At 41.1% G+C, this 25862-nt stretch overlaps 2 protein-coding genes across 7 annotated transcripts in view; both read left to right on the top strand.

Moving 5' to 3' along the window:
* LOC143031179 (NIF3-like protein 1) overlaps window positions 1-25353 on the top strand; it is a 37821-nt gene extending 12468 nt beyond the window's left edge. For 2 of the 6 annotated variants that reach the window (XM_076194706.1, XM_076194707.1), the window contains exons 2-10: window positions 488-550; window positions 14545-14613; window positions 15068-15172; window positions 16215-16356; window positions 16792-16900; window positions 21642-21789; window positions 22951-23065; window positions 24057-24195; window positions 24879-25353. In XM_076194706.1, the coding sequence (XP_076050821.1) occupies window positions 14549-14613; window positions 15068-15172; window positions 16215-16356; window positions 16792-16900; window positions 21642-21789; window positions 22951-23065; window positions 24057-24195; window positions 24879-25156 (1101 nt within the window). In that variant the 5' untranslated portion in view covers window positions 488-550; window positions 14545-14548 and the 3' untranslated portion in view covers window positions 25157-25353. Of the gene's footprint in view, window positions 1-487; window positions 569-14108; window positions 14131-14544; window positions 14614-15036; window positions 15173-16214; window positions 16357-16791; window positions 16901-21641; window positions 21790-22950; window positions 23066-24056; window positions 24196-24878 lie in introns of those variants that run through there. The other 4 variants (XM_076194710.1, XM_076194711.1, XM_076194708.1 and 1 more) reach the window with 4 other exon arrangements.
* Ciao1 (cytosolic iron-sulfur assembly component 1) lies at window positions 11520-13538 on the top strand. The gene has a single exon (XM_076194712.1). It carries the CDS (start codon window positions 11657-11659, stop codon window positions 12701-12703), a length of 1047 nt encoding a protein of 348 aa, XP_076050827.1. The 5' UTR covers window positions 11520-11656; the 3' UTR covers window positions 12704-13538.
* Window positions 25354-25862: the final 509 nt, after the last annotated feature.

Raw genomic sequence — 25862 nt, 5'->3', positions numbered from 1 at the left:
TTAGGGGATGTTACCTCCGTAAAATGTGTAACATTTATTACGTGATTTTTTTTTACGTATAGGTGTAAGCAAAGGGAGTCGAATATGAATCCTCTCAAGGACTAGTTAAACACTCAAGGGCCATCGAAGACTAAATTTGTGACATATTTTGTTGTCAGTTGATAATATGAAATTTTAAACCACTGTGCTATAAATAAAAGGTAAATATGTCTCGTGTTAACAGTTTAGTATTTTCTTCAATTGTAATGGTTATAATAACACAAGTTGTAATTTTTGTTGTTCCCTCTTGGACCACATTTGCCCCACGGGCTACAAGTTACCTCTGGTGAAAGTTATATTCAGTTCTCTGTGGGGCACAGAAATTATTTTGATAGTGCAATGTGTTTTATACCACCAAGGCCAATAGCATGTGCTGATTTTACCCTCGTATTATTATTATTATTTTATGTTTTATTTTCATTTTTATTTTATTATTATTTTTTTTCAGTTTTTTGAATCCGTCCTGGTGGTGGAACGAGCATCGTTTCGGAGTAACACCTCTAGAGGAGAGGTAAGACCAATTCTAAATGTTAGTATAAAGTCTGATGCAATATCTAATCAAATGTTTGATTGCATGCCGTTATTTGTTGTGCTGTAGCCTTTTTTAAAAGCTAATTTAACTACTGCGGTACGATGACACCTACGTAGGCCTCATGAGACGCTAGTGGATGCACTAGGATGCTGGCATCGGCATCTTGATTATATATATTTTTTTGTAGTTGTACACGAGTTACCCCCAGATTCTGTGAACTGGTTTGATCATGTTTTCTGTGTTTATTATTACTCAGAGTAAAAGAGAACAAGTAATACAGCAGTGACTTATTTTATAATGTGATTAGTGTGATTCATCGTACATATGGCAGCCAATGCTCCACACGAGAATTTTATTTGTGCTGAAGTGGTTAATGAAGAAGGATGTTCTTTGGCCAAGCAGGCTAGAGTGATCGAGATGACGGCAATTCAAACCCTGCAACAGGCGAGTTGAACCAAGGGCATAGTTCATTAAATTCCACGCTACAAAGTCCTCTGTAAGGGGGACTTTCCTAGCCTCCTGATAGGGATGAGATCATGACATCAAATCGAATCAATTTAATGAAGAAAATATTAGTGACTTGGTTCAAGTCTGTAATCACATTTCTAGATTTTGTAAGAAAAAAAATGTTGTATTAGACATATGGTTTGTCTTGTATATTACTGACAATCATGGATCTTACAAGGACAGGTTGCATCACAGGGGAATTACATGTGCAGCAACAGGTACATAAATTCACACAAATCACAGGTATTGGTTTGATCTGATATTTCTGGTCAATATTATTCAGAGGAATTTAATACATTCATATACTAAGGGCTTCTTCCCCTATACAAGGGAAGTAGCCAAAGTCAAAGGCATAAATCCAAATCCACCCATTTCGTCCCCTCCACATACTCCACTCCCCTCCCCTCTACCCTCTTCCTTCCCTCTTTTCTTGGCTCCTCCTGGGTGACGGGTCATCCCTGCATCTTGCTGACTGCCTTGGGTCAGAAGCGATGCAGCAAGACATAGATCATCCACAGCAAGGCTGCTTCATTTAATTGGTGACCCCCCTCTCCCCTTATGCAGAAAAAGAGAAGCCGGGGAGAAGTCCCTCAGTGTTGCATCAAAATATCATTCACACATACTTTCTAACCCCCCGTTCCTCACCCACTCTCATACATTGCAGCAGCATCCATACACAACCATTCTCCACTCACTCTTATCTTCTCTCTTCTCCCTTCCTTTCTCAACAGACATTCCCCTCATTCCCAGTGCCCCTTTTACGCCATCCATCCGTCTCATCCTTGGTCTCCCTGTTATGTTCACTCCACCTCTGCCTTCCACACCTCTTTTACTAATCTTTCTTCACACATTCTTTTCATGTGTCCAAACCATCCCAATACTCTTTCATCAGCCCTATCTACCAACTCCCTTTCCAGCCCCACTCTCCTCCTCACCTCCTCATTTCTCACTCTATCCAACCTAGTAACCCCTGCCATACTTCTCAGACATTTCATCTCAAACACATTTAAGCTCTTTCTTGAAATTAAGAATAGTAATAATAATGAATTGTTTACTAAGTTAACAGTGATGCAGAGATACACTGACAATATATAATTTAATTCTTAGAGATAATTTCATTCAAGTGCATAAAGTGCAAGGCGATGTACGCATATGATGGTGGTAATCTTTCCCTTGTAATAACCACTTGGAGTGTCAGTTTCTTGGGACTGGGCATCTGGGACCTTATGAATGGTAATAAGGTCAAAGGTTGTCCATTGGGAAATGGTCCATACACCATGAGAAATGCAGTTTTTTATTGTATTGTAGGTGGGAGCCAAGAGAATTGACTGTACCTTATTATTTTCTAGTAAGATTATCCACTCTTCATAAGCCGCAGAAAAGTTAGAAAAGAGTCCTTTGTATTAATTCATTTCATGGACATGGATAGCGTGTAACTAATTCCTTTGTTGACCTTGTAATGTAGTCATGCAGTGCATTAAGGATGAACTGGCATTATGCTAGGGGAAGTGAATTGGTACAATCTTCATGTGGTTTATCCGATAAATTGTGACATCCATAATATGATGTGTAGGCTTTTCTTGACCACTTCGGTATGATGATGTCAACTTCGGCGTCATGAGGTGTGAGTGGGTGCACAAGGATGCAGGCGTCAGCGTCTTGATCATGCATATTTTTTTTGTAGTTGTACATGAGTTACTTCTGGATTCTGTGAACTGGTTTGATCACGTTTTCTGTGTTTATTATGAGAAGTATGGTGGGGGTTACTAGGCTAGATAGAGTGAGAAATGAGGAGGTGAGGAGGAGAACAGGGGTGAAAAAGGATTTGGGAGAGAGGGTTGATGAAAGAATATTAGGATGGTTTGGACACATGGAAAGAATGAGTGAAGAAAGACTAGTAAAAGAGGTATGGAAGGCAGATGTGGAGGGAGTGAACATGAGGGGACGTCCTAGGATGAGGTGGATGGATGGGGTGAAGGGGGCTTTGGGGAAGAGGGGAATGTCTGTTGAGGAAAGAAGGGAGAGGACGGAAGACAGAGGTGAGTGGAGAATGGTTGTATATGGATGATGTTGTGACTGCATGAGGAGGAATGGGCGGGGGGGTGGGGGTGGGGTAGTATGTGTGAGTAAATTTTGACGCAGCCCGAAGGGATTTCTCCCCGTCCTCTCCTTATATGCAAAGGGGGACGGAGAGGGGGGGTCGCCGATTAAATGAAGCGGCCTTGCTGTGGATGTACTGTGTCTTGCGACACTGCTTCTGACCCAGGGCGGTGGGCAGGGTGCAGGGATGACCCGTCATCCAGGAGGTGCTCAGATGAGAGGAAGGGTGGGAGGGGTGTGGAGTGTATTTAGGGATGAAATGGGTGGGAGTGTTTTTATGCCTTTCCTTTTGTGGCTACCTCCCTTGGAAGGGGGAAAAATCCTTGGTATATGTATGTATGTATGTATTATTGCTCCAAGTGAAAGTGAACGAGTAATACGGTAGTGACTTAATATTTCATAATGCGAGTAGTGTGATGCACATTATGTATGGCAGCCGATGCTGTGCTCGAAAATTTGACTCGTACTGAAGTGGTTAAACTTGGCAATCTATATTTCACTTCTGTATGTCTTAACCCATTAAACTCCGATGACAAGATGTCTTGTCATTTGGTCAAATAAAACAAAAAATCATAATAAAACAACAAAATGTTTGATGATCAAACAGCACCAGAAAAATATGACGTCATCAGTCCTCCTCCTCCTCGAGGATGATGACGTCATATTTTTCTGGTGCTGTTTGATCATCAAACATTTTGTTGTTTTATTATGATTTTTTGTTTTATTTGACCAAATGACAAGACATCTTGTCATCGGAGTTTAATGGGTTAAAATGAAGTTTGGCAACTCGGGATGAATGAGTCGATACACTATACCTACCCACCCATGCATCCTTTTGTTCTCCTCAGACATCACGGAAGGGGCAGGTCAGTCATCTCTGCGTGATCCACAATCTCGTACTTCTCGTGGTGTAAGACATAAGATAATTTACACAAAAAACATTCATATGACAATGAAATAAAAAGTGGACAATTCTAGCAGCAGTGATGAGGAACAAAGTATGAAAAAGTATTAGAAAATTTCCCCATCACTCACCCATATACGACCACTGCTCACTGCCCGCTACCTCAGAGTGACAAAATGTATAAATTTGCTACACCACCATGCCTGAACTAAGGCAAATAATTAACAAATATTTGGCTTTCTAAAACTTTCCCGTGCAATATTTCATTCTGTAACGGCAAAACTTTCTTTTCAGAACTTTGTTCTAACCAGAACAATTCCGCATCCTTGGTATGAACGATGAAACCCTATTTTGCAATTATCGGGTGAACCACTTCAGTACGATTGAAATTCTCACTGCAGCACCGGCTGCCATATGTATGATTCATCACACTCATTCTCTTTCATTCTGAGTAATAATAAACACAGAAATCGTGATCAAATCAGTTCACAGAATCGAGGGGTAACTTATATACAACTGCAAAAAACATATAATCAAGATGCCGATGCCGACATTCTCGTATAACTATTCGCACCTCATGACGCCTATGTAGGCATCATAGTGCCAAAGTGGTAGGAAGGAGCTAAAAGGTTTAATTTTTCCTCCACCTGTGTCTAGACGTTTTGTTTTGCAAGGAACAACCGACTGAGGGAAGAAAAGAAAAAGGGGGGGGGGGTTGGTCATTGCACTCTGCTGTCTTGGAAACCCACAACCCTCGGTAGTAATCCTTAGGCCTTCCATAGATCTCTCCAGGAAGACATGATGGACTGCTGTTTATATTGTGTGAATTTGAGACGAGTTTGATTTCACTGGTTTATACAAGGAAGCTGTTTTAGCGGGATTCCTTGCGTGAAAAATGACGCACACTGGCCAAGGGGTTAGAGTAGATTGAACTTGCCACCAGCGAATTGGACCAAGGGCATGGATCCCATGCTGCAAAGTCCTTTGTAAGGGGCACCGTCCAATCCTCCTCATAGGGGGAGTTTGCGACGTTAATCCGAACCAGTCAATACATTTGTGAAAAGAGACAGAAATGTAGCGGAAGTTATCGGAGATAGATGAATGCAAATTGGACATTTAATAATGGTCTCAGACTGTCAGGAAATAGATTTGATTTGGAAATGGGTAGAAACAAATTCGCCAACCATGTAGTCAATGAATGGAATAAACTTCCTGCACAGGCAATGTAGTACAGTTTGAAATTTTAAGATTCATTTAGATGAACACCCAAGCAGTATGCTGTAATGCCTGCCATTTATTTTGGCTTATTTTTTTAATATGATATTATTTATTTATTATTATTTATCTTTTTGTTATGACATTGTTTTTGTTTATTATTCATCTTTATTTTATCTATTTATTTATTATTTATTTTGCATCTGGCCTAGTTATGGACCAAAAGGTCCCCTGTTGACATGCTCTTCCTTTGTAATATGAATCAAAGGCTTTCCTTATAAGGGGAATGGCAGTGTGCCTACACTGATATGGGGGCATAGGAGGTCTCCAGAAATGTGTAGGCTCCACAGGTTCTCCAATGGATAAAAAGAATTATACAGAATAGCCAGATAACGATGGGCAAGAAAACCAGAATCAAGAGATTAATTGTATCATGTATGGTCAGTTCATCACTGGAAATGTAATAGAAAGTGTACAATTCTTAATCGGTCCCATTCCAGACATCATGTCTCAGGCACATCCTGATGTACCTCACTATACAACAGAGTTGTGTAAGAATAATTTTTCTTCTTAACCCATTAAACTCCGATGACAAGATGTCTCGTCATTTGGTCAAATAAAACAAAAAATCATAAAGTTGTACAATTCTTAATCGGTCCCATTCCAGACATCATGTCTCAGGCACATCCTGATGAAGGCGGCAAAATGTTTGATCAAACATTTTGGTGTTTTATGATTTTTTGTTTTATTTGACCAAATCACAAGAATCTTGTCATCGGAGTTTAATGGGTTAAGAAGAAAAATTATTCTTCTATAGCTAAAAGGGACCATCGACAAGTACCTGTAAAAGATGGCTCTGTGGTTTCCCAACACAGGAATACTGTACCTCACTATACGACAGAGTGCTACAAAGTAGGTAAAACAAATGACGGGTGTCGTATGTGCAAGCCCCCATGAGGAGGAAGGCAAAAATAATTGGGGGGGAGGGGGGTTGGCAGGGTCCATGAACACAACCCTCCCCCCTGTTTACGTACATGTAAAACCCCACCTCGATATACAAATTTTCACATTGCGATCAGTCAGCTGGGAACACAACTCGGTTGTATAGTGAGGTATTCCTGTACCTCTTTATGGGAACCTGCAAAGGGCAACTCACGTGCAGCATAATTTATGGGCACTGAGTTGCAGAATTAAGGGTTAGGGACAGGATTTGGACGGTTAGGGACAGGATTTGGACTGGGAATGGGGTTAGGGTAAAGATTAAGGTTGGGATCAGAATTAAGGTTAGGTTTGGAATTAGGATTGAGGAAATGGAAAGTAGTGATGGGAGGTCCGATTTCAACGTATATCCGATTGTAATACAAGTAGGGACCAGTGACAGGTGCTTGAATATGGCAGTCATGCAAGATGGACAGGGAAGTCGCCCATTTTCGAAACCTGTCAACCCCCTTGCCGCCTTCATCAGGATGTGCCTGAGACATGATGTCTGGAATGGGACCAAGATCTCTCTCTGTCAACTTCAGCTGCATTTCAAAGGATTACAAAGGCAGAGCATACTGACAGGAGACCTTTTGGTCCATATCTAGGTCAGATGCAAAAAAAAAAATCATAATGATAAATAAATAGATATATAAATTAGATATAATAACGTAGATAACAAATGAAATACATAAATACATGCACATGTATAGTTGAATAATAAACAGGTAAACAGTAAATGATGATAAGTTGACATATGACTAATGATAAATGAGAATCAAGCAAATAGTAATAAACAAACCGACAAATGACAACAAAACAAAAAAACAAAATTTCTAACACCTTTTTACATTTGGAGAGCAGAGAGCTTTTGCCCCGTTACCGCTTTCAGCTGGTGCTGTAGAGAAAATTATATAGCTCAAGCAATGCATGGATTAAAATCGAGATATGCTAATTGGAAATCAAGGATATAGATGAAGTTTGTACTGCTCTCATGAATTTGAGGATAGGCAGGATAGATATTATAAGAGTAGGAGTGAGCATTGCTTCTTGAGTTCACGTATTACTCTGATTCATCAAGCCAAATGTCTTTATCACAAACAAATCCTATACAATATATGGTCATGCTGGGTTTATGGACTTGTATGATCAATCATTGCCTTGATGTTTCACAAAGTGTTCCACTTTGTGAAACATCGAGGCAATGATTGATCATACAAGTCCATAAACCCAGCATGACCATATATTGTATAGGATTTGTTTGTGATAAAGACATTTGGCTTGATGAATCAGAGTAATACGTGAACTCAAGTGTGAATGTGTATGTATTCTATCTATATACCAAGAACTATTTTCCCCCATATATGGGAGGTAGCCAAGTCAGAGGCATGTACCCACTCCCACCCATTCCACTCCCATCCCCCACTCCCACCCCACTCCAATCTCAGCTCCTCATCAGGGCTGGATTGTTGCGGGTCTGCGGGCACCGAGAGTATGCAAGGCCCCTGTAAGTCCCCCTCCCCCACCCCCCCTCCAATTGAAATATCATCCCATTTTTCATGAGACGTGCTCTCAGCCACCTCGGAGTTTGTTTACAGGCACGGTGCTGCTCGGTGTTCTGTCACAATGAGCTAATAACTCGTTTTTTTTTTTTTTTTTTTTTTTTTTTTTTTTATTTTCATGATACACCAAAATAAAAGTGCTTACCATAATGAAGTTGCCCCTGGATCCTGCCCTAAATCCAGCCATGCCTCTCATGGATGAATCCTGCCTACCTTCTTGCCTTATTTGCTTAAATCACATTTTCTAATCCGGAGCTAAAATTTTAGAGTGTATTGCAAGCTGAAACATGATTGATTCCAACTTTTAACACAAGCTCTACTACTCACATTAAAGCATTTGAATGCCCTTCACAACTTACCCCCCTGTCCCATACAACAACTCCCTCAATGCCTCTGTGTTGACCATGTCTTAGCCTTCTCCAAATCCATAAAAAACACATTCCTATCTTTTGCCACAAAAATTTGATCCACTTATCCTATACCTTTCTTAAACTCACACATTTCTTTTCCAATGACCTCTGTTTCCATTCAGCATATCTCCACAAAAAAAAAAAAAAAAAAAAATCTATAGATGCCAATAAATAATAAGACAAAGACATATACCAGTGATGGTGATACAATATTGTTTACAAGGATAGAAGGATCAGTAACACTAACGACAGGAAGATACCAGGTCTATGTCCGTGAAGCAGAGCTGGGCGCGTCACCGTCAATGCGTTACTGAATTTAATTTCCTTTAGAATGATTTTGATAAAAAAAAATGGAAAAGTATTTACTTTTTATGAATATTCACGATAAGATAACACCTAAACTACAACATTAATATTCCCTATTCTAAAACATAAAATAACCAGAGCTGGGCGCTTGCGTTACTAACGCACTAACTGCTCGGCGGTAACGCGCCCAGATCACTGAATACCTCTCGAGAGCACTCGCTGATAACTGTCCCGAATGTAACACTTCATCCCATACTATGCAACACATTATGGAAGACAGCACTGTACACAATTATGCACACCTAAAACAATATACACTCTAAGGCAGAGGTTCCTAAAGTGGTCGATATCGACCCCAAGGGGTCGAAAGGGGGTCAGTAGATTGCTAGGAAGTCGAAAGGGGCCAGTAAATTACTATGGGGTCGAAAGGCAGTCTATAAAAATAAATGGTTAGCATGAAAAGATCCTGTTCTCTTCCCGTACTGAAAGAGTGAGAATAATCAACCAACCAATATCTAAACTTGAAGAAAAACCATGTCATTTCACTCTGAGTTGAAATTCCTCCCCATTCTGTGCATGTAGGGAGAATCTCACATACACACAACCACATCGTGAATGAACATCAAAATGACGAGCTTGTGTAATATTATTGGCTTGAATATTACTTTATGGAATATAATAAAGAATATATAATATCACTCTTAAAACTATTGGTAAATTATAAATGTTTATTTTAAAACACTTATGTTTATGTATATGTGAAAGTGTCTGTATCATTATTGGGACGCCATCGCCTTGATGAATGTTGCCATCTAGCCCTTTTATAACGGATCAAAATGATGATAGTAACACTATTGATAACTAAAATTATAATAATAATAATAATAATAATAACTATAATTATTGATGATATTACTAACAATAACAACACCAATGATAATAATAAACTGACATAATTCGTGAATAATAGTTTGGGGGTCTAGAAAACCTTAAACTTTACTAAGGGGTCGATGAGCTGAAAAGTTTGGGAACCCCTGCTCTAAGGAAACAACAAGAACAATAGCAACAGCGGGGTATAGGAATAGGTAGATTGCATGGACGGTATCAAGTTTGTAAAGATGGGGATGTATATTAACTGTTACAAGAAGATTAGATATAATATATAATTGGAACCAAAACAAAACGAGTAAATGTATGAAAACACAACAAAAGATGAAACGAGTAAATCGGTTACAAAAAATGATCGAGGAAAAAGACAGGAATGTTGCTGATGTGCATTGTAGTACAGGAAAAGCATACAAGTTTACAGGGAAGACGTACTTGATTGAAATATGCTGCAGTGGTGTTCTGAAAATGATAATAATATAATTATGATAATAATAATGATGAGAATAATGATTTGATATTTGGGGATTTAAAAAATGGGATACTGTAACTGAAGTCGTTATTACTCGACTAAATAAACTGGAACTGCCAACATTAGAAGAAAAAACGTAATGTGATATCAGTTTCTAGAACTAAGAGATAGGAGTGGATACAACAAAAAATAAGAAATAAATAAGTTCCTAGTGTGAGGTGGAAGAGTATTGAGAGAAAATAATAATAATAATAATAAAGACATTTGCAGGTTCGTTGATTTGTGAAACGACATTGGAGAAGAAAGTCGAATCAAGCAACCGAAGCTGTTTGGAAGTCAAGATAGCAGAGAAACGGGAAGGAATTTGGGTTTTATCCCGGGAATTAAAATGACCTAAACACACTCGGCTACAGAAATGGGGTTGGAATTAATTGAATTGATATTCTTTGTGACTTGAATCGTTTCCCAACCTCAATCTGTTCTGTGTTGGAGCAGTCGCGTCTTTTGAATGCGGAAGAGGATTTAGTCGAGATGCGTGATCGTCTTGAGCAATAGAGGCTGAGTTAAGACATTCAAACGCTTATACTAGGTGGCCGAAGAGATTATTCGCAAAAGCGGGTGAGATTATATTCGTGGTGCATTGACGGAATGGGTTCAGATTCTCCGTTATGATACTCAATCGTTCTCATTCCGATTCGAACCCAGTAATCCATTGTTCACGGTGTGTGTGTGTGTGTGTGTGTGTGAACAGGTGTGACGCTCATTTGTTCTGCGTCTTCGTAGACACATCGGAAGGATTGTGTTGGGTGTGTTGTACAAGACGGTGGAAGTGTGTCATAATGTTTGTATTCGTTGTGTTAAACGGGATGTGAATCTTAGTGACCGCGATCGTTATATTAGACGCGGGGATGCGAAATGCTGTGATCGTATTCGTTGTATAAGACGCGCACGGGGCGGGTTGTGTTCGGATTAACAAAGGATTTCAAAGGCGGAGCATACCGACAGGAGACCTTTTGGTCCATAACTAGGTCGGATGCGAATATATATATATATATATATATATATATATATATATGTATGTATGTATGTATATATATAAATGATGAAAAATAGATAAAATAGAAATTATAGTAACATAAGTAATAATAGATTAAATAATACATAGGTATAGTTCAATTTTAAACAGGTAAATAATAGATAATAATAAACTGACAAATAAATGATAAATGGAAATCAAGCAAATAATAAATAATCAAATAACGACGGCGGGTGATTCTTTCGTTGAGCTGCATTGACCTTTATGCACAAGTACCCCAAGTTCGATTTTTCTTAACACCGCAGTGCCTTTATTTATGTCTCCGTCAACATCCGAAACTGAGCTTATCAAAATCATCTGGCGGTGGCTAGAACGAAGAGGCGGGAGGATTCCTTCACTCCTTTGTCGCCTCATTAGTACCCACTTGTCTGTTTGTTTATTTTGAGGTGCCAAGCTGTGACCCGTTCCTGACACCTTCCCCTCTGTGTTGTGTTGCAGAGAAAGACCTCGAAAGACTCCAAGAGAGACTCCAAGAAACTCCCGGAGAGCGCCAAGACAGAGAGAGACCTCACAAGACCCGAGAGAGACTTCAAGAGACCCGAGAGAGATTCCAAGAGAGAACCTCCCCAAAAAACAAGACCCCCCCGCCTCCAAGAGAAGAAGAAGAAGACGAAGAAACTTCGAGAACTCCCCTCCCCCCCCGGAAGAGGATGGTGGGTACCAACGTGGCCACTCTCCTGGGCCACAAGGACCGCGTGTGGGCCGCCGCCTGGCACCCTGACGGGAAGCTTCTGGCTACCTGTAGCACCGACAGGAGCATCAGGTTGTGGAGGAAGGAGGGCGCGGAATGGACCTCCTGCGGGGTCCTGGACCAGGCCCACCTCCGAACGGTCCGATCTGTGGCCTGGTCACCTGACGGGTGCTACCTCGCGTCCGCCAGCTTCGACGCCACCGTCAACATCTGGGACCGGAAATCTGGAGGAGGAGGAGGGTGTGGGGACTTCGAGTGTAACGCCACCCTCGAGGGGCACGAGAACGAGGTCAAGAGCGTGTCCTGGTCCAAGTGCGGCAAGTTCCTGGCGACTTGCTCCAGGGACAAGTCGGTGTGGGTGTGGGAGGTGGCTACTGACGGAGGCCCGGGCGAAGACGACGAATTCGAGTGCCTCTCGGTCCTACCCTCGCACTCGCAGGACGTCAAGAAGGTCCTCTTCCATCCGGAGGAGCCCCTGCTGGCCTCCGCGTCCTACGACAACACGATCAAGATATACCGCGAGGAACCTGGAGGGGACGATTGGATGGTCAGCTCGACGCTGGCGGGGCACGAGTCCACGGTGTGGAGCATCGACTTCGACGCCGCCGGGAGCCGCCTGGCGTCCGTCTCGGACGACCGGACGCTGAAGGTGTGGCAGCGATACCTTCCGGGCAACGCCCAAGGGGTAGCCACTCCTGAAGGGGAGCCGGCGTGGAAGTGTGTGTGCACGCTTTCCGGGTACCACGAGCGGCCCATCTACGATGTGGCCTGGTGCTCCGTCACGGGGCTCCTGGCCACAGCTTGCGGGGACGACTGCATCAGGATTTTCCTGGAAAACCCCGCGGGCACCCCGGATGCGCCCACCTTCGACCTCCTCCTCACCCTTCCTCAGGCGCACGACGAAGACGTCAACGGCATTGCCTGGAACCCGAAAAGTCCCGGACTCTTGGCCTCCACCAGTGACGATGCCACGGTCAAGCTATGGGATTTCTCCGCCATGCTCTGAGGTCCCGCTTTGTCCGACCCGCGTAGACCTATTTTGTCCGACCCATCATCCATCCTTTGTGGGACCGCCAGGTGATTTTGATTGGCTCAGAAGTGGGTCCTCAGTGTGAACGGAGTCCCCAGTGGTCGGGACCCCAATGATAACGACGACATCATCGCCATAGGTAACCTTAGGCAGCTCGTACACTGACGTAGCCAGTTGCATGAAACTGATCGCGGGGCGTAAGTGTACGACGAAATGACCGTTAACGAATCAAGTAAATCCTGGTTACCTGAAATATATCAGGGGTTATGATTATCGTTATTATTATTATTATTATTATTATTATTATTATTATTATTATTATAGTAATTCGGGTTATTTTAGATCTACTTGGATATTTGAAAAATAAATGGCAGTTTTCGTTGTTTATACCATCTAAAATTAAAACGAAACATGGTCGAAGTAGACTGTCGCAGACTTTGTCGACTAAACATCGCAATTATTCGCTCAGACCTGTATTTCCATATGGTACAAAAACGAAAGTAAATTAAATAGAATTTGTATTATGAAAAGTGAGCGTTAGAAATGGGAAAACGCCGTTGGTGTGCGTAAGATGCCAAATGTCGCGAGAATTTGAAATTCACTCCGGATAGAAAGTGCTTATTCCAGAATTCAAAATATTTGATGAGCCTTCGTCTTTTTGTAAACTGGATATTGTAAATAGATTTATGAATAAGTCTTAATTACTTTATGTTAATCTATATTTTTTGTGTGGATGTGTGAATGGAATGTATATTTTATGAGACTTAGAATGTTGATGTAAGTTATGTTGTACATAAAGTATGAAAAATAATCAGAGGCTGTTATTTCCAGTAACCAATTCAATGTCCCAAACTATTTCTTCGAAATGCCTCGTGAGGTGGCGACACACTTAAGCATTTCTCGCTAACACATTCTGGGAACCACTGGCCTAAACGAACAGGGAAAATTAAGAAACACGTTCCACTCCAAAGCGCAAACTGAGACGCAGGCAATGCAGGCCACACAGGCGACGCAGGCCACACAGGAGACGCAGGCCACACAAGTGACGCAGGCCACACAAGTCACGCAGGCCACACAAGTCACGCAGGCCACACAGGTAACGCAGGCCACACAAGTGACGCAGGCCACACAAGTGACGCAGGCCACACAAGTGACGCAGGCCACACAAGTGACGCAGGCCACACAAGTGACGCAGGTCACGCAGGCCACACAAGTGACGCAGGTCACGCAGGCCACACAAGTCACGCAGGCCACACGAGTCACGCAGGTCACGCAGGCCACACAAGTGACGCAGGCCACACAGGTAACGCAGTCCACACAGGTGACGCAGGCCACACAGGCGATGCAGGCCACGCAGGCGATATAGCACAGAGCTGAGACAGACTTTCTGTTGTTGAATGCAGGTACAGTTTGAACTTCACTCGCTTGAAGTAGTGAGGTAGTACACGTAAAAGCATTTCGACTATAAATTGAGGTGTTTAAGCCTGTCCTTGTAAAGTAATTTCGGAATCCAACTACCATTTTGGTTGTTTTCCTCTGCACTGATTCTTGTGAATTTTCACTTACCTATTTATCTGTTTATTAATTCTGTTTATTACTAATTTATTTGAAAATGAATTAAGATAAATTAGTAATAAACAGAATTAATAAACAGATAAATAGGTAAGTGAAAATTGCTGTTTCGAGAAATCTTGAATGGACGAAACTAATAGAACAAAGTGTTTTCCCTAACAAGGTACACTAGTTGGAGAAATTCATCGGAGCAACTTTCTAAAAATGCCCCTATTTCTCTCTCATTGATGATGTTTCTTCTTCAGGTGAATGTTGCAAGGTCGCCAGCACCTCCTACAGCTGTATCGAAGTGTAGCGTGGACAAGGCCGTTTAGGTGAGTATAGAGGAAAGAACTTGACTTCATGTACGAAGTTTATCTCCTTAATTTCGCATTATATTGACATTTGAATTTACTGTTCAATATGTGCGATATCCACGTCTAAGCTATTCGAAGTGTTTGTATTTTTTTCACGTCTTTTAGACATGTAACACTTTTCAGTGTCCGTATTAATATTTATCTTTACTCGTTTATTTGTTTGTTTCGTTTAATATTCAATTCACGAACAACGGAATACCTGCGCACAAATCTCGTTAATTTAACCTAGTCGTCGTCATCGTCATGGCAGCAGCACGCGATTGGCTGAAGCAGCGGGCGTGGGAGCTCAACAGCCAATCAGGCGAGGGGACGGCGGCAACGTTGCCATATTGTTATTCATTTATTTATTTATTTATATATTTATTTATTTTTGTCGTTGAGGAAGACTTGGATGATGGCTATCTTTCTCCAGTATGGACCTTAAGGATGTGGTCAAACGCTTGGAGGACCTGGCCCCTAGGAGCTTAGCAGAGTCCTGGGACAACGTAGGACTACTTGTCGAGCCATCCGGCAGAAAGTGAGTACGACAACTGACGAAGGTGTTGGAGGAGGAAGAGAGGAAGAACGAGAGGGAACTGAAATTGTGCACTATTTAATGCAATTACTTTATCTATGTACTTATTTCATGTAATCATTTACTCGTATTTTTTCTTACATTTTAATTATATTTTCATTATGGAGGGAAAGGATGGACTAAGTTTTTATATCCTTTAGTAATGATAATTTATTCATTTACTTTTCATTTACTGTTATCTTTTTTATTATGGAGTAGGAGGGAGTTGACTTTATTATTGGATGTAATTCATTATTATTGATTGATTTTTTTATTCATATTTTCATGTATTCTTATGTATTCACTCTATTATATTTTAAATTTTCGTATGCTGTTTTATTCTTTGTTCATTTTATTTTATTTTTTGTTTATCAATTATTTTTAATGTTATATATCAACTATGGATTCTAATTAATTTTTATTAATTCTTTATTTTTCCATTTTTCAATTATCTACTTTATTTTTTCTCATCTCAGGACAGTAAAATAAATTCTTTTTTGCTTAATCGTTATTTTAAAGTTATTTATCAATGTAATTACTTTTTATTAATTTTTATTTATTCTTTATTTTGTATTTTTTAATTATCAATTTAATTATTCTTATACATTTTTATTCTATATTTTGTCTTTTTCAATTATTTATCAATCTAATTATTTTTTATTAATTTTCATTTATTCATGATTTTCTTTGAATAATATAATCTTTTTCATTTTTCAATTATCAATTTAATTACTTTTAATTTTTATTCTTTATTTTTCATTTTTAAACTATTAATTTTATTTATTCTCTATTTTCTCATTTTTCAATTATTCATCAATTTATTTTTCATTAATTTTTATGCTTTTTCATTTTTCAATGATCAATTTAATTACTTTTTTTTTATTAATTTTTATTGATTCTTTATATGCCCATTTTTAAATGATTTATCAGTTTAATTACTTTTTATTAATCTTTATTTATTATTTTTCATTTATCAATAGTTTATTTATTTGTTTATTTATTGCAGGACAGTAAAATCAATTCTCCTGACGAACGATCTGACGGAGGCGGTGACGGAAGAAGCGGTCAGCAGGCAAGTCGACCTCGTCCTCAGCTATCACCCTCCAATCTTCCGGCCGCTGAAGAGGATCACCTCCTCCAACTGGAAGGTACAGCTCACCACCATGGCCTTGGATCACGTGCTGGACTCGTGATCGACAGCTAATACCCGCACGGATGAGAGCTCAGGGATTATGTATGACCGATCTATGGGTAATGCACTCACACACACACACACACAACTCCCCGCTCACGAGAGTTGGAGTAACGGCTCGCAGCGCAGCGATACTGAAATTATTTCAGCCCTGGGCGGGATTCGAACGCTACCACTGCGCCGCCTAGCCGTGTGTGTGTGTGTGTGTGTGTGTGTGTGTGAAAGAAGGAATCATAATTCCCAAAATGCCCTCGCGTCAGTAATTTATTAATTTATTGAATTCATTTCAGGAGTATATTATGTACTGATCTATTTATATATTGTTTACTTATGATTTGTTATTATCATCATTATTATTATTGTTTATTATCTACTTATTCGTTTGTTTCAGGAGCGTATTATTATACGATGCATAGAAAACGGGATTGCGGTCTATTCTCCCCACACAGCCCATGATGCTCTGTTGGGAGGAGTCAACGATTGGCTAGCCAAGGCCTTGGGTAAGAGAGAGAGAGAGAGAGAGAGAGAGAACGCGAGAGAGGGAGAGAAGGGTTGGGTTGTACATGCATAGACATACAAATATATGAAATGTAGGTCCCACTATTAAAAAGTTGTACGAAGATACGTATATTGTTATCGCTGTGTTTGATCCTCTTCAGCGTGGCTATACAATATTCTATGTATTTTCTAATAGGGGGATCTACACGTTTTACCAATGTCTTAGATTATTTAACTCGCATATAAACAGTACATATATATATATATGTATATATATATATATATATATATATATATATATATATATATATATATATATACGGGCAGGAGGTTTTCCCTTATACACACTTCATTGAAAGTGATGGCTAATTGTGCATTTATTATTTTCTTAAATGTATTTTCCATAAGTCTTAGTATAGACTTATGTTACTTTAAAAGGAAGTGTATGACTTCACTGTACAGAAATTTAAGTATATAAAGTAAAATAATCAAATATAACACTGGAATAATTTTCATCTTGATTTCGGGTTCAAGACCCTTCTTCAGTACCTCTAAGGAATATTCTATCTGGTCAAGATGAAAATTATTCCAGTGTTGTGTTTAATTATTTTACTTTACATACTTAAATTTCTGTACTTTGCACTGGGGGAGGTCACCGGTCACCTGGGAGAGGTCACCTGCTAACTTAGGCAGTGATGAAATGTCATGTGCTAGGGGAAGCCTCCGACTTCGTGTGTGTGTGTGTGTGTGTGTGTGTGTGAGGCCCAGGGTCCTGAGCACGAGTCCCAATTCAAAACTGTGGGACAGATTGATCTGTTTGAAATATATTGCTGCTACTAGCGATGTATATGTGTATGTGTATATATATATATATGTATATGTGTATGTATATATATATATATATATGTAATTAAACTTTGCAGCAGCTTCTGCATTCACGAGTTTCTTGCTGACATGTTCAACTTTTCTAATACTTGAACGTTGAATATCGTTGAGTTGCCTTATTATGTGTCCAAACTTCATTTGGAATGGATGTAAAGACAATACTAACTTCTTCATTTTACTAGTAGAGCTTTCGCCTAACTTTAGGCATCTTCAGTACAAAGTGAGTACAAATAGTAAAGGTGACAATATATACAAAGAACATATGGAACATTAGGAGAGACGGGAATTCGGACAGTCACTCAGGAGACAGGATCTGAAGTTCCGCCCACTGGGTCAACGGTGAACCTATGTCTGTGGTCTATATACCTAGAAGTAGGAATGATAAATTGGTCAGGATTTTGCTTGTTCATGGTGGGATTTTGTTGGAAAAAACGTCAGACCCTCCAACAGTGACGACAAAATCCACCTGAACATTTGGTACCAGAATAGGAAAACGCCCCACCTCCTCCTTAATAATAGCCCTAGCCAGCGAACCCCGGTATTCCAACGTAGCCACCTTGTGTACGAATACACATGTAAAAAAGGGAACTGTGAAACCCTTCATGAAAATTACATAGGGTCGACTACAACAAAACTACCAAGACGCCTCACCCTTCACCTCTCTAATGGAGCCATCATCATCATATCTTGTCGCACCAGAACCGTGTCCATATAAGGGCAGTTTCATTTGCTTCCCTAAGGTCTTGGTTGGAGCAATGGGGACTCAATGGACATTCCCGGAGGACGTGGACCATCGTCTGTACTTCGCCACAGGGACATTGGGGGCTATTGGTGTATCCCCACTTGTGTTGATTTTCTCTCGTTTTGCCCACCTTGGCTCTTCCTCTGTTTAAGGTAACCCAGTCCTTCCTGGTTAGGTTTGCTCCTGGGGGCAAGGTCTCGTTTGGGCATGGTATGGCCTCGTTATGGCCCAGATTGTCATATTCCTGCCAACATTCTAGTCTATGGGCCACAGCTTGGGTTGGATCCAGTCCCTCCACCGTCATGAAGCTTTGGCGGGACTTCAGTCTCTGTCCAACCTGAAGGTGACCGTATAGTGGATGATGCCTGGGATCATTTTGTTGTTTATATTTTTCTATCTTGGTAATTATTTCGCGCCGAATGTGGGGTGGTGGAATCCCTGCCAGTCTGTAGATAGTATGTAGGGGCGTTGGTTTTAGGGTACCTGTAATTATTCGACATGACCTGTTCAGTTCTGGATCTATTTTGTATTCATGGCATGACCCGGCCCATACTGGTGCGCAACATTCTGCGGTGGAATAACACAGTGCCAAAGCTGTTTGTCGCAGGGTGTTTGGGTCTGTTCCCCAGCTGGTGGTGGCAAGTTTGCTGAGGAGGTTGTTTCTACATGAGATTTTTCCAATCAACTTGTTGATATGCTCTTTGTAAGAGAGAGTCCTGTCGAGAGTAACACCTAAATAGACAGAGTGTAAGTGGTGTGCCAGATCAGTGTTGTTCCATCTGATTCGTAGCTCTCTCTTGGCTTGGTGATTTTTAAGGTGGAATGCACACACACCTGTGTTTTGTTTGCGTTCGCATTGAGATGCCACTTTTTGTTGTACGTGGAGAGTGTGGTTAGGGCCTCTGATAGTCGGTCTTCGATGGTGTTGAAGGAATCAGACTGAGTGGCAATGCACAGATCATCTGCATAGATGTACCTATGGGTATTCTGATACTGTGGCTGGTCATTAGTATAAATGTTGAACAGTGTTGGAGCCAACACAGATCCTTGTGGGAGTCCGTTCTTCTGGAAACGGTACCTGCTTTTCTTGCCATCCATTTCTACATAGAAACGGCGGTTTGTAAGAAGAGATTGGATGATGTGAACCAAGGTGTGATTCTGTAGTATTTTGGCGACTTTGAAGAGGAGTGCCCTATGATTGACTGTATCGTAGGCGTCTGCAAGATTTATAAAGACAGCGCCAGTGATTTTCTTTTTCTTGAATCCATCTTCAATATATTGCGTTAGGTTCAATACCTGACTGCAGCATGAGCGGCCTGGTCTAAAGCCTGCTTGATCAGCTGAAAGTTGTTCATCAACTGTTCCCTCAATGCGTGCAAGGATCATTCTTTCATACAGCTTGTATAAGGTGCACAAGAGGGATACTGGTCTATAGCTTTTGGGAGATGATGGATCTTTCCCTGGTTTGAGAAGGGCCACTACTCTGGCTTTTCTCCATATATTAGGAATTTGGTAGGACATGGTGCAGTTGTTGAATAAGGTCAGTAGCCATGTCTTGGCGTTTTCCCCAAAATGTTGTATCATCTCTGGAGTGATGCCATCCACATTTCAGATGTTTCATTGCAGCATTTAAATCAGCTGGTGTGAAGGGTTCAAGGCCTTGTTTACAATCTTGCATGATGCAACCCATCTCATGCTTCACTTTCTTTAAAAAGACCCTCTCTTTATTGGCTGGCCTCCCGTTGAGCACCATTTGATTAGCCACCTGGTTCGGTGTGACAGCAGCTAATCTGGGCTGGGGGCCATAAAACAACACCACATTGACACACATCAATCCCATAAAACAACACCACATTGACACACATCAATCCCCAGTCACAAGGAAGGATCTGGAAGAAGGAACCGTCGTTCTACAAAAGGTGTCAAACTACAGGCGCCTTCTGATCTTAGAAGCACTTCGCATTAAAAGACAAAATCCCCACCATGAACAAGCAAAATCCCGACCAATTTATCATTCCTACTTCTAAGTATATAGATCACAGGCATAGGTTCACCGTTGACCCAGTGGGCGGAACTTCAGATCCTGTCTCCTGAGTGACTGTCCGAATTCCCGTCTCTCCTAATGTTCCATATGTTCTTTGTATATATTGTCACCTTTACTATTTGTACTCAATTTGTACTGAAGATGCCTAAAGTTAGGCGAAAGCTCTACTAGTAAAATTAAGAAGTTAGTATTGTCTTTACATCCATTCCAAATGAAGTTTGGACACATAATAAGACAACTCAACGATATTCAACGTTCAAGTATTAGAAAAGTTGAACATGTCAGCAAGAAACTCGTGAATGCAGAAGCTGCTGCAAAGTTTAATCATATCTGCCTGAAAGAGGACCTGCTACCCTACTATTGTAATATATATAATATATATATGTATGTATATATATATATATATATATATATATATACTGTATATACTGTATATACTGTATATATATATATATATATATATATATGTATGTATATATATATGTATATATGTATGTATATATATATTATATATATATGTATATATATATATATATATATATATATATAGACACATATATGTTCACAAGAGAGATATGTATCAGCACATTTGTAAATCACTTAAAGAACCTACTGTGGGAGTGAAAACAATTTCCTGAAGCGGGTTGCATTTGGCAGCCAAAATATAGAAGTTATTGTATCCTCAAAAGTTTTACTCGGAGAGTGGGCCCTGTGTGACACACACACACACACACACACACACACACACACACACACACACACATGTACATATATATATATATATATATATATATATATATATATATATATATATATATATATATATATATATATATACAGAGATTTTTCGATTTATGTGAGGTATACGTTCCTGAAGTAATCACGTAATATACAAATCGCATAAAGTGAACAGCTTTATGGTTTGCTGTTGATTTACGTCACATCCTAAATGACCCATGCAATAAAAAAAGAAATAATAATTTTTTTTTAAACCTGTCATTGCAAAACAGCATGTTCTAAATAAACATAAATCTAGAAATCTTTGTACACATTTTTTTTTTTTCTCTCTAAGAACCCAAGAGCACAGAACCGATTCAGCACAGCTCTGAAGGAGGATCTTGGTCACATCAAGTCCTACTCACGACCTCCTCGGAGGAGGACGCTATTCGAGTGGCTGACTCCCTCAAGCAGGTCCTCAAGTCGAGGACGGGCACCGTCAGGTGAGCAGTGGACAAGGTCGCCCTCCAAGTGAATGTTAACTTCAATTGGAGGTAATGTCTTCCGTGTGTACCTCCAAAACCCATGTATGTCATCTCCAAAAACAAATAGCACCTCCAAAACAAAATTTTGTCACCTCCAAAACAATTATGCCATCTCCAAAACCACTTATATCACCTCCAAAAACACATTTTATGTAACATCCAAAGACACGTGTTGCCTCCAAAAAAATTGTCACAAAAAATCACCTCCAAAAACACTTATATCACTTCCAAAACCACTTATCACCTCCAAAACCACTTATCACCTCCAAAACCACATTTTGTGTTCACCTCCAAAACCATATTTTATGTTACTTCCAAAACTATATTTTATGTCACCTCCAAAACACGTCACCTCCAAAACAACATTTTATGTCATCAAAACCAATCATCACCTCAAAAACCACGTTTTATGTCGCCTCCAATCCCCCCAAACCACTCGGCACCTACAAAACCACGTTTTATGCCACCTCCAAACCTCCAAAACCACGTTTTGTCACCTCCAAACCTCCAAAACCACTTATCACCTCCAAAACAACATTTCATGTCACCTCCAAAACTACATTTTATTTCACCATTAAAACCACATTTTATGTTTTTCCAAGACCACTTATATCACATCGAAAACCACATTTTATGTCACCTCCAAAACCATTTATATCACCTCCAAAATTTACATAAGCCCCTCCTTAATGAGGTATGGTTACCTAAAAAAACATAAATACCTCCAAAATCACATATGTTATCTCCAAAACCACATAAGTTCTTACATAGTGACGTATGATTTTCTGAAATAATATATGTACCTCCAAAATCATGTACGTCCCTCCAAATCGTGTAATCGTACTACCTCCAAATATACATTCGTCCTTTGAAAGTTGGAAATGACAAATGAATATTTTTTGCCTATCTACCTCCAAATCGCATGTTCGTGTAGTACTCCCTCCAAATTGGAGGTCACTTGTCTAACACCTCCAGGTCATGCATTCGTCCTTTGAAACCTCCAAATCGGACATACCGAGAGTTGCATATTCATGTCTCTGTACCTCCAAACCGTGTGCGCTACCTCCAAATTGGAGTTGATTACGTGTCTGACATCCCCCATCAATCCTCCATTTTCAGTATTGTGGCGACAGCTGTACTGGTTTCATGTCAGGAGTCGGTGCTGGCGCTCGTCGCCAGGGAGCTGGAAACTTGCGCGCCGAACGTACAAATAAACGTGACACAGCTACAGAAGGTGGGTGTGACGTCATAGTGTCTGGGTGTGACGTCATAGTGTCTGGGCGTGACGTCATAGTGTCTAGGTGTGACGTCATTGTGTCTGGGTGTGACGGCTTTGTGGCTATGTTTGCTTATGTATTATTTCCCTCTGTGTGTGTCTAATGTGTCTTTGTTTGGGTCTGTTTATGTATTATGTATGTCTGAATGTCAGTTTATGTCTGTGTTTATGTCTGTTTACTTGTCTATGTCTTGTCTACTTGCCAGCTTATGTCTATCTGTCTGTCTGTGTGTGTGTCTGTATTTATGTACTGTCTGTATGTCAGTCTACGTCTCTGTCTGTGCCCTGACCTCTCCTGACTTGCCCCGCACCTAAAGCTCCCTTAAGCGTCGTTTACACGGGGCAAGTTGGGAGGAAAGTCAAGTATGCAAGTTACTCGTTACCGTATGTAAATATCTACTAGACAAAATAAATTAATCTTTACACATGACAAGCAGATGTTTACACACCTCAAGGAACTTGTAGCAAGTTACTTGCACACTTGACTTGCCACGTGTAAATAAGGCTTTACTACCGCAGTATAGCACCTTGTATAACATCTTGAAAAGGAAGTAAACAGAAGTAGACAATTCACAGCCACAAAAACGATGAAAGAGGAACAAATTCTTTTAACTAACTGCGGACTTCTAAGAAGATATTTCAAAACCAGGTGCGAGGCACCTTTGTTTTCAAATAAAATAAAAATAAGTTCAAATAAAATAAATAAATGAAAAGTAAAATAAAAGAAATTTGTTTTAAAATTGTCGGTTAATAATCATGTACCAGGTTTTAGACTCAAACCCCAAGTCTACTTTGTTTACATATGACGTAATGTCGACTTAATTCCCACAACTCACTCGTGTCCGAATCTTTGCATGTGGCTGTGGCTTGGGCCAACTTGTTGTTCTCTTTACATATGACGTCATGTCGCCACGGGTTCCTCAAGGCTTGCGTGTCCCAATCTTTGCAGGCGCCACGGCCCGGCTACGGCATGGGTCGACTCTGCACCCTGGAGGCCCCGATCACCCCAGCCGAAGCCGTTGCCAAAGTGAAGAAGCACCTGGGACTCGAACACGTCAGGATAGCTCTGTCGCCGAAGGCAACTATGGGTAAGGCAACGAGTGTCGTGCACGTTAATCGAGGTTAATGATTTAATATCGTTGACACAAAATCTAGTGCTATCTGCAAGTTAACTAACCAAATGGCAAGTAAGTGTTTACACTAGTTTAGAGGCAAGTTGGCTAACTTTCCATTCCTATTGGGCAAGTAGGGTTAGTAGTTCACAAGTCACTTGCACAAGCAGGTATCAAACTTGCCCCGTGTGAACAAAGCTTAAATGTGGCGGCACGCTAAGCATGCCACTTGCTATCGCTACTTCGATTGCGTAGAAACGACTTGGGTTAGAATGTTCTAGACTTCTGGAAAAGCATCTCAACAATTTTGTGTCTAATTGGGGTTTTACACGCTCCAACGGTCCGTCGAACGCGGTTCGACAGACACGTGTTTAAAGTGATGTGTGAACGGGGGTATTTGGTTGTCGAACGGGGTTCGACAACCAAATGCCCCCGTTCACACATCACTTTAAACACGTGTCTGTCGAACCGCGTTCGACGGACCGTTGGAGCGTGTAAAACCCCAATTAGACACAAAATTGTTGAGATGCTCTTCCGGAAGCCTAGAACATTCTAACCCAAGTCGTTTCTACGTAATCGAAGTAGCGTGCTAGCGAGAAATGTGTACCGCCTCCTTACCACACCAGAATCCCTCAAGTTCTACCGCTCCTCGCCCTCAGATTCACACACCATCCGGTCCTACGCCGTCTGTGCCGGATCCGGTGCGTCTCTTCTGCGCGGCGTCCGGGCGGACCTCTACCTGACGGGGGAAATGTCCCACCACGAAGTCCTGGACGCAAATGTCCAATCCGGAGCCACGGTCATCCTCTGTGAGCACTCGAACACGGAACGCGGCTACCTGAAGGACGTCCTTAAAGGCAAACTGGAGCAAAGACTCGAGGGTAAGGTGGGCGTGGTCATGTCCGAAGTGGACAGAGATCCCTTGGTGGTCGTGTAAGAGTCGGCAACCCGCATGATTGGTGACGTCACGTTTGGTGGGTGCCCCGCTGACTTAAATGCACCCCCGAACGTTTTCCACGCCAGTTGTCGTATGGAAAACGTTTTGGACGTCAAGTGTGGTTGACGCCTTTTCACTTGTTGGTTCGATGACGTCACCAGAGAGTTGGGAGAACCAAAGTAAACACAGGATGTTACGATCGTTGTTTTATTCCAATCCTTACCCGTTTTCTTTGTTTCGTACTTATTCCCATTCTCTTTGATCGCCTTTCCCGCGTTCTGAGGATTGCTTTTCATTCCCGTTCTCTCACTCTCCCCGCTTTCTTTGTTACACATTCCCCGTTTTCTTTAAGGAGCCAAGGACAGGCCAGCATCCCACGGAGTGTCACTTCTAGTTCTTCGTAGCTACAGGAATGAACAGAAAGGGGCTTCAGTGTTAAACGTGCCTCTGTTCTGTTCTGTACTGTTTGAACTACGAAATACCTGGAGGAGGGGGAGAGCTGCCTGAAGGAGGGGGAGAGCTACCTGGAGGAGGGGAAGAGATACCTGAAGGAGGGTAGAGCTACCTGGAGGAGGGGGAGAGCTGCCTGAAAGAGGGGGAGAGCTACCTGGAGGAGGGGGAGAGCTGCCTGAAGGAGGGGGAGAGCTACCTGAAGAAGGGGGAGAGATACCTGGAGGAGGGGGAGGGTAGAGCTACCTGGAGGAGG

This window comes from Oratosquilla oratoria, chromosome 12 (assembly GCF_046742065.1).
Source record: "Oratosquilla oratoria isolate Oo_2021 chromosome 12, ASM4674206v1, whole genome shotgun sequence".
In the NCBI taxonomy this organism is placed as follows: domain Eukaryota; kingdom Metazoa; phylum Arthropoda; class Malacostraca; order Stomatopoda; family Squillidae; genus Oratosquilla; species Oratosquilla oratoria.
Note: the sequence above shows the minus strand (reverse complement) of the source record. Positions and strands in the feature narration are given on the sequence as shown.

Coding starts and splice junctions, on each gene's coding strand:
- Ciao1 (XM_076194712.1), top strand. CDS start 11,657: ATGGTGGGTACCAACGTGGCCACTCTCCTGGGCCACAAGGACCGCGTG.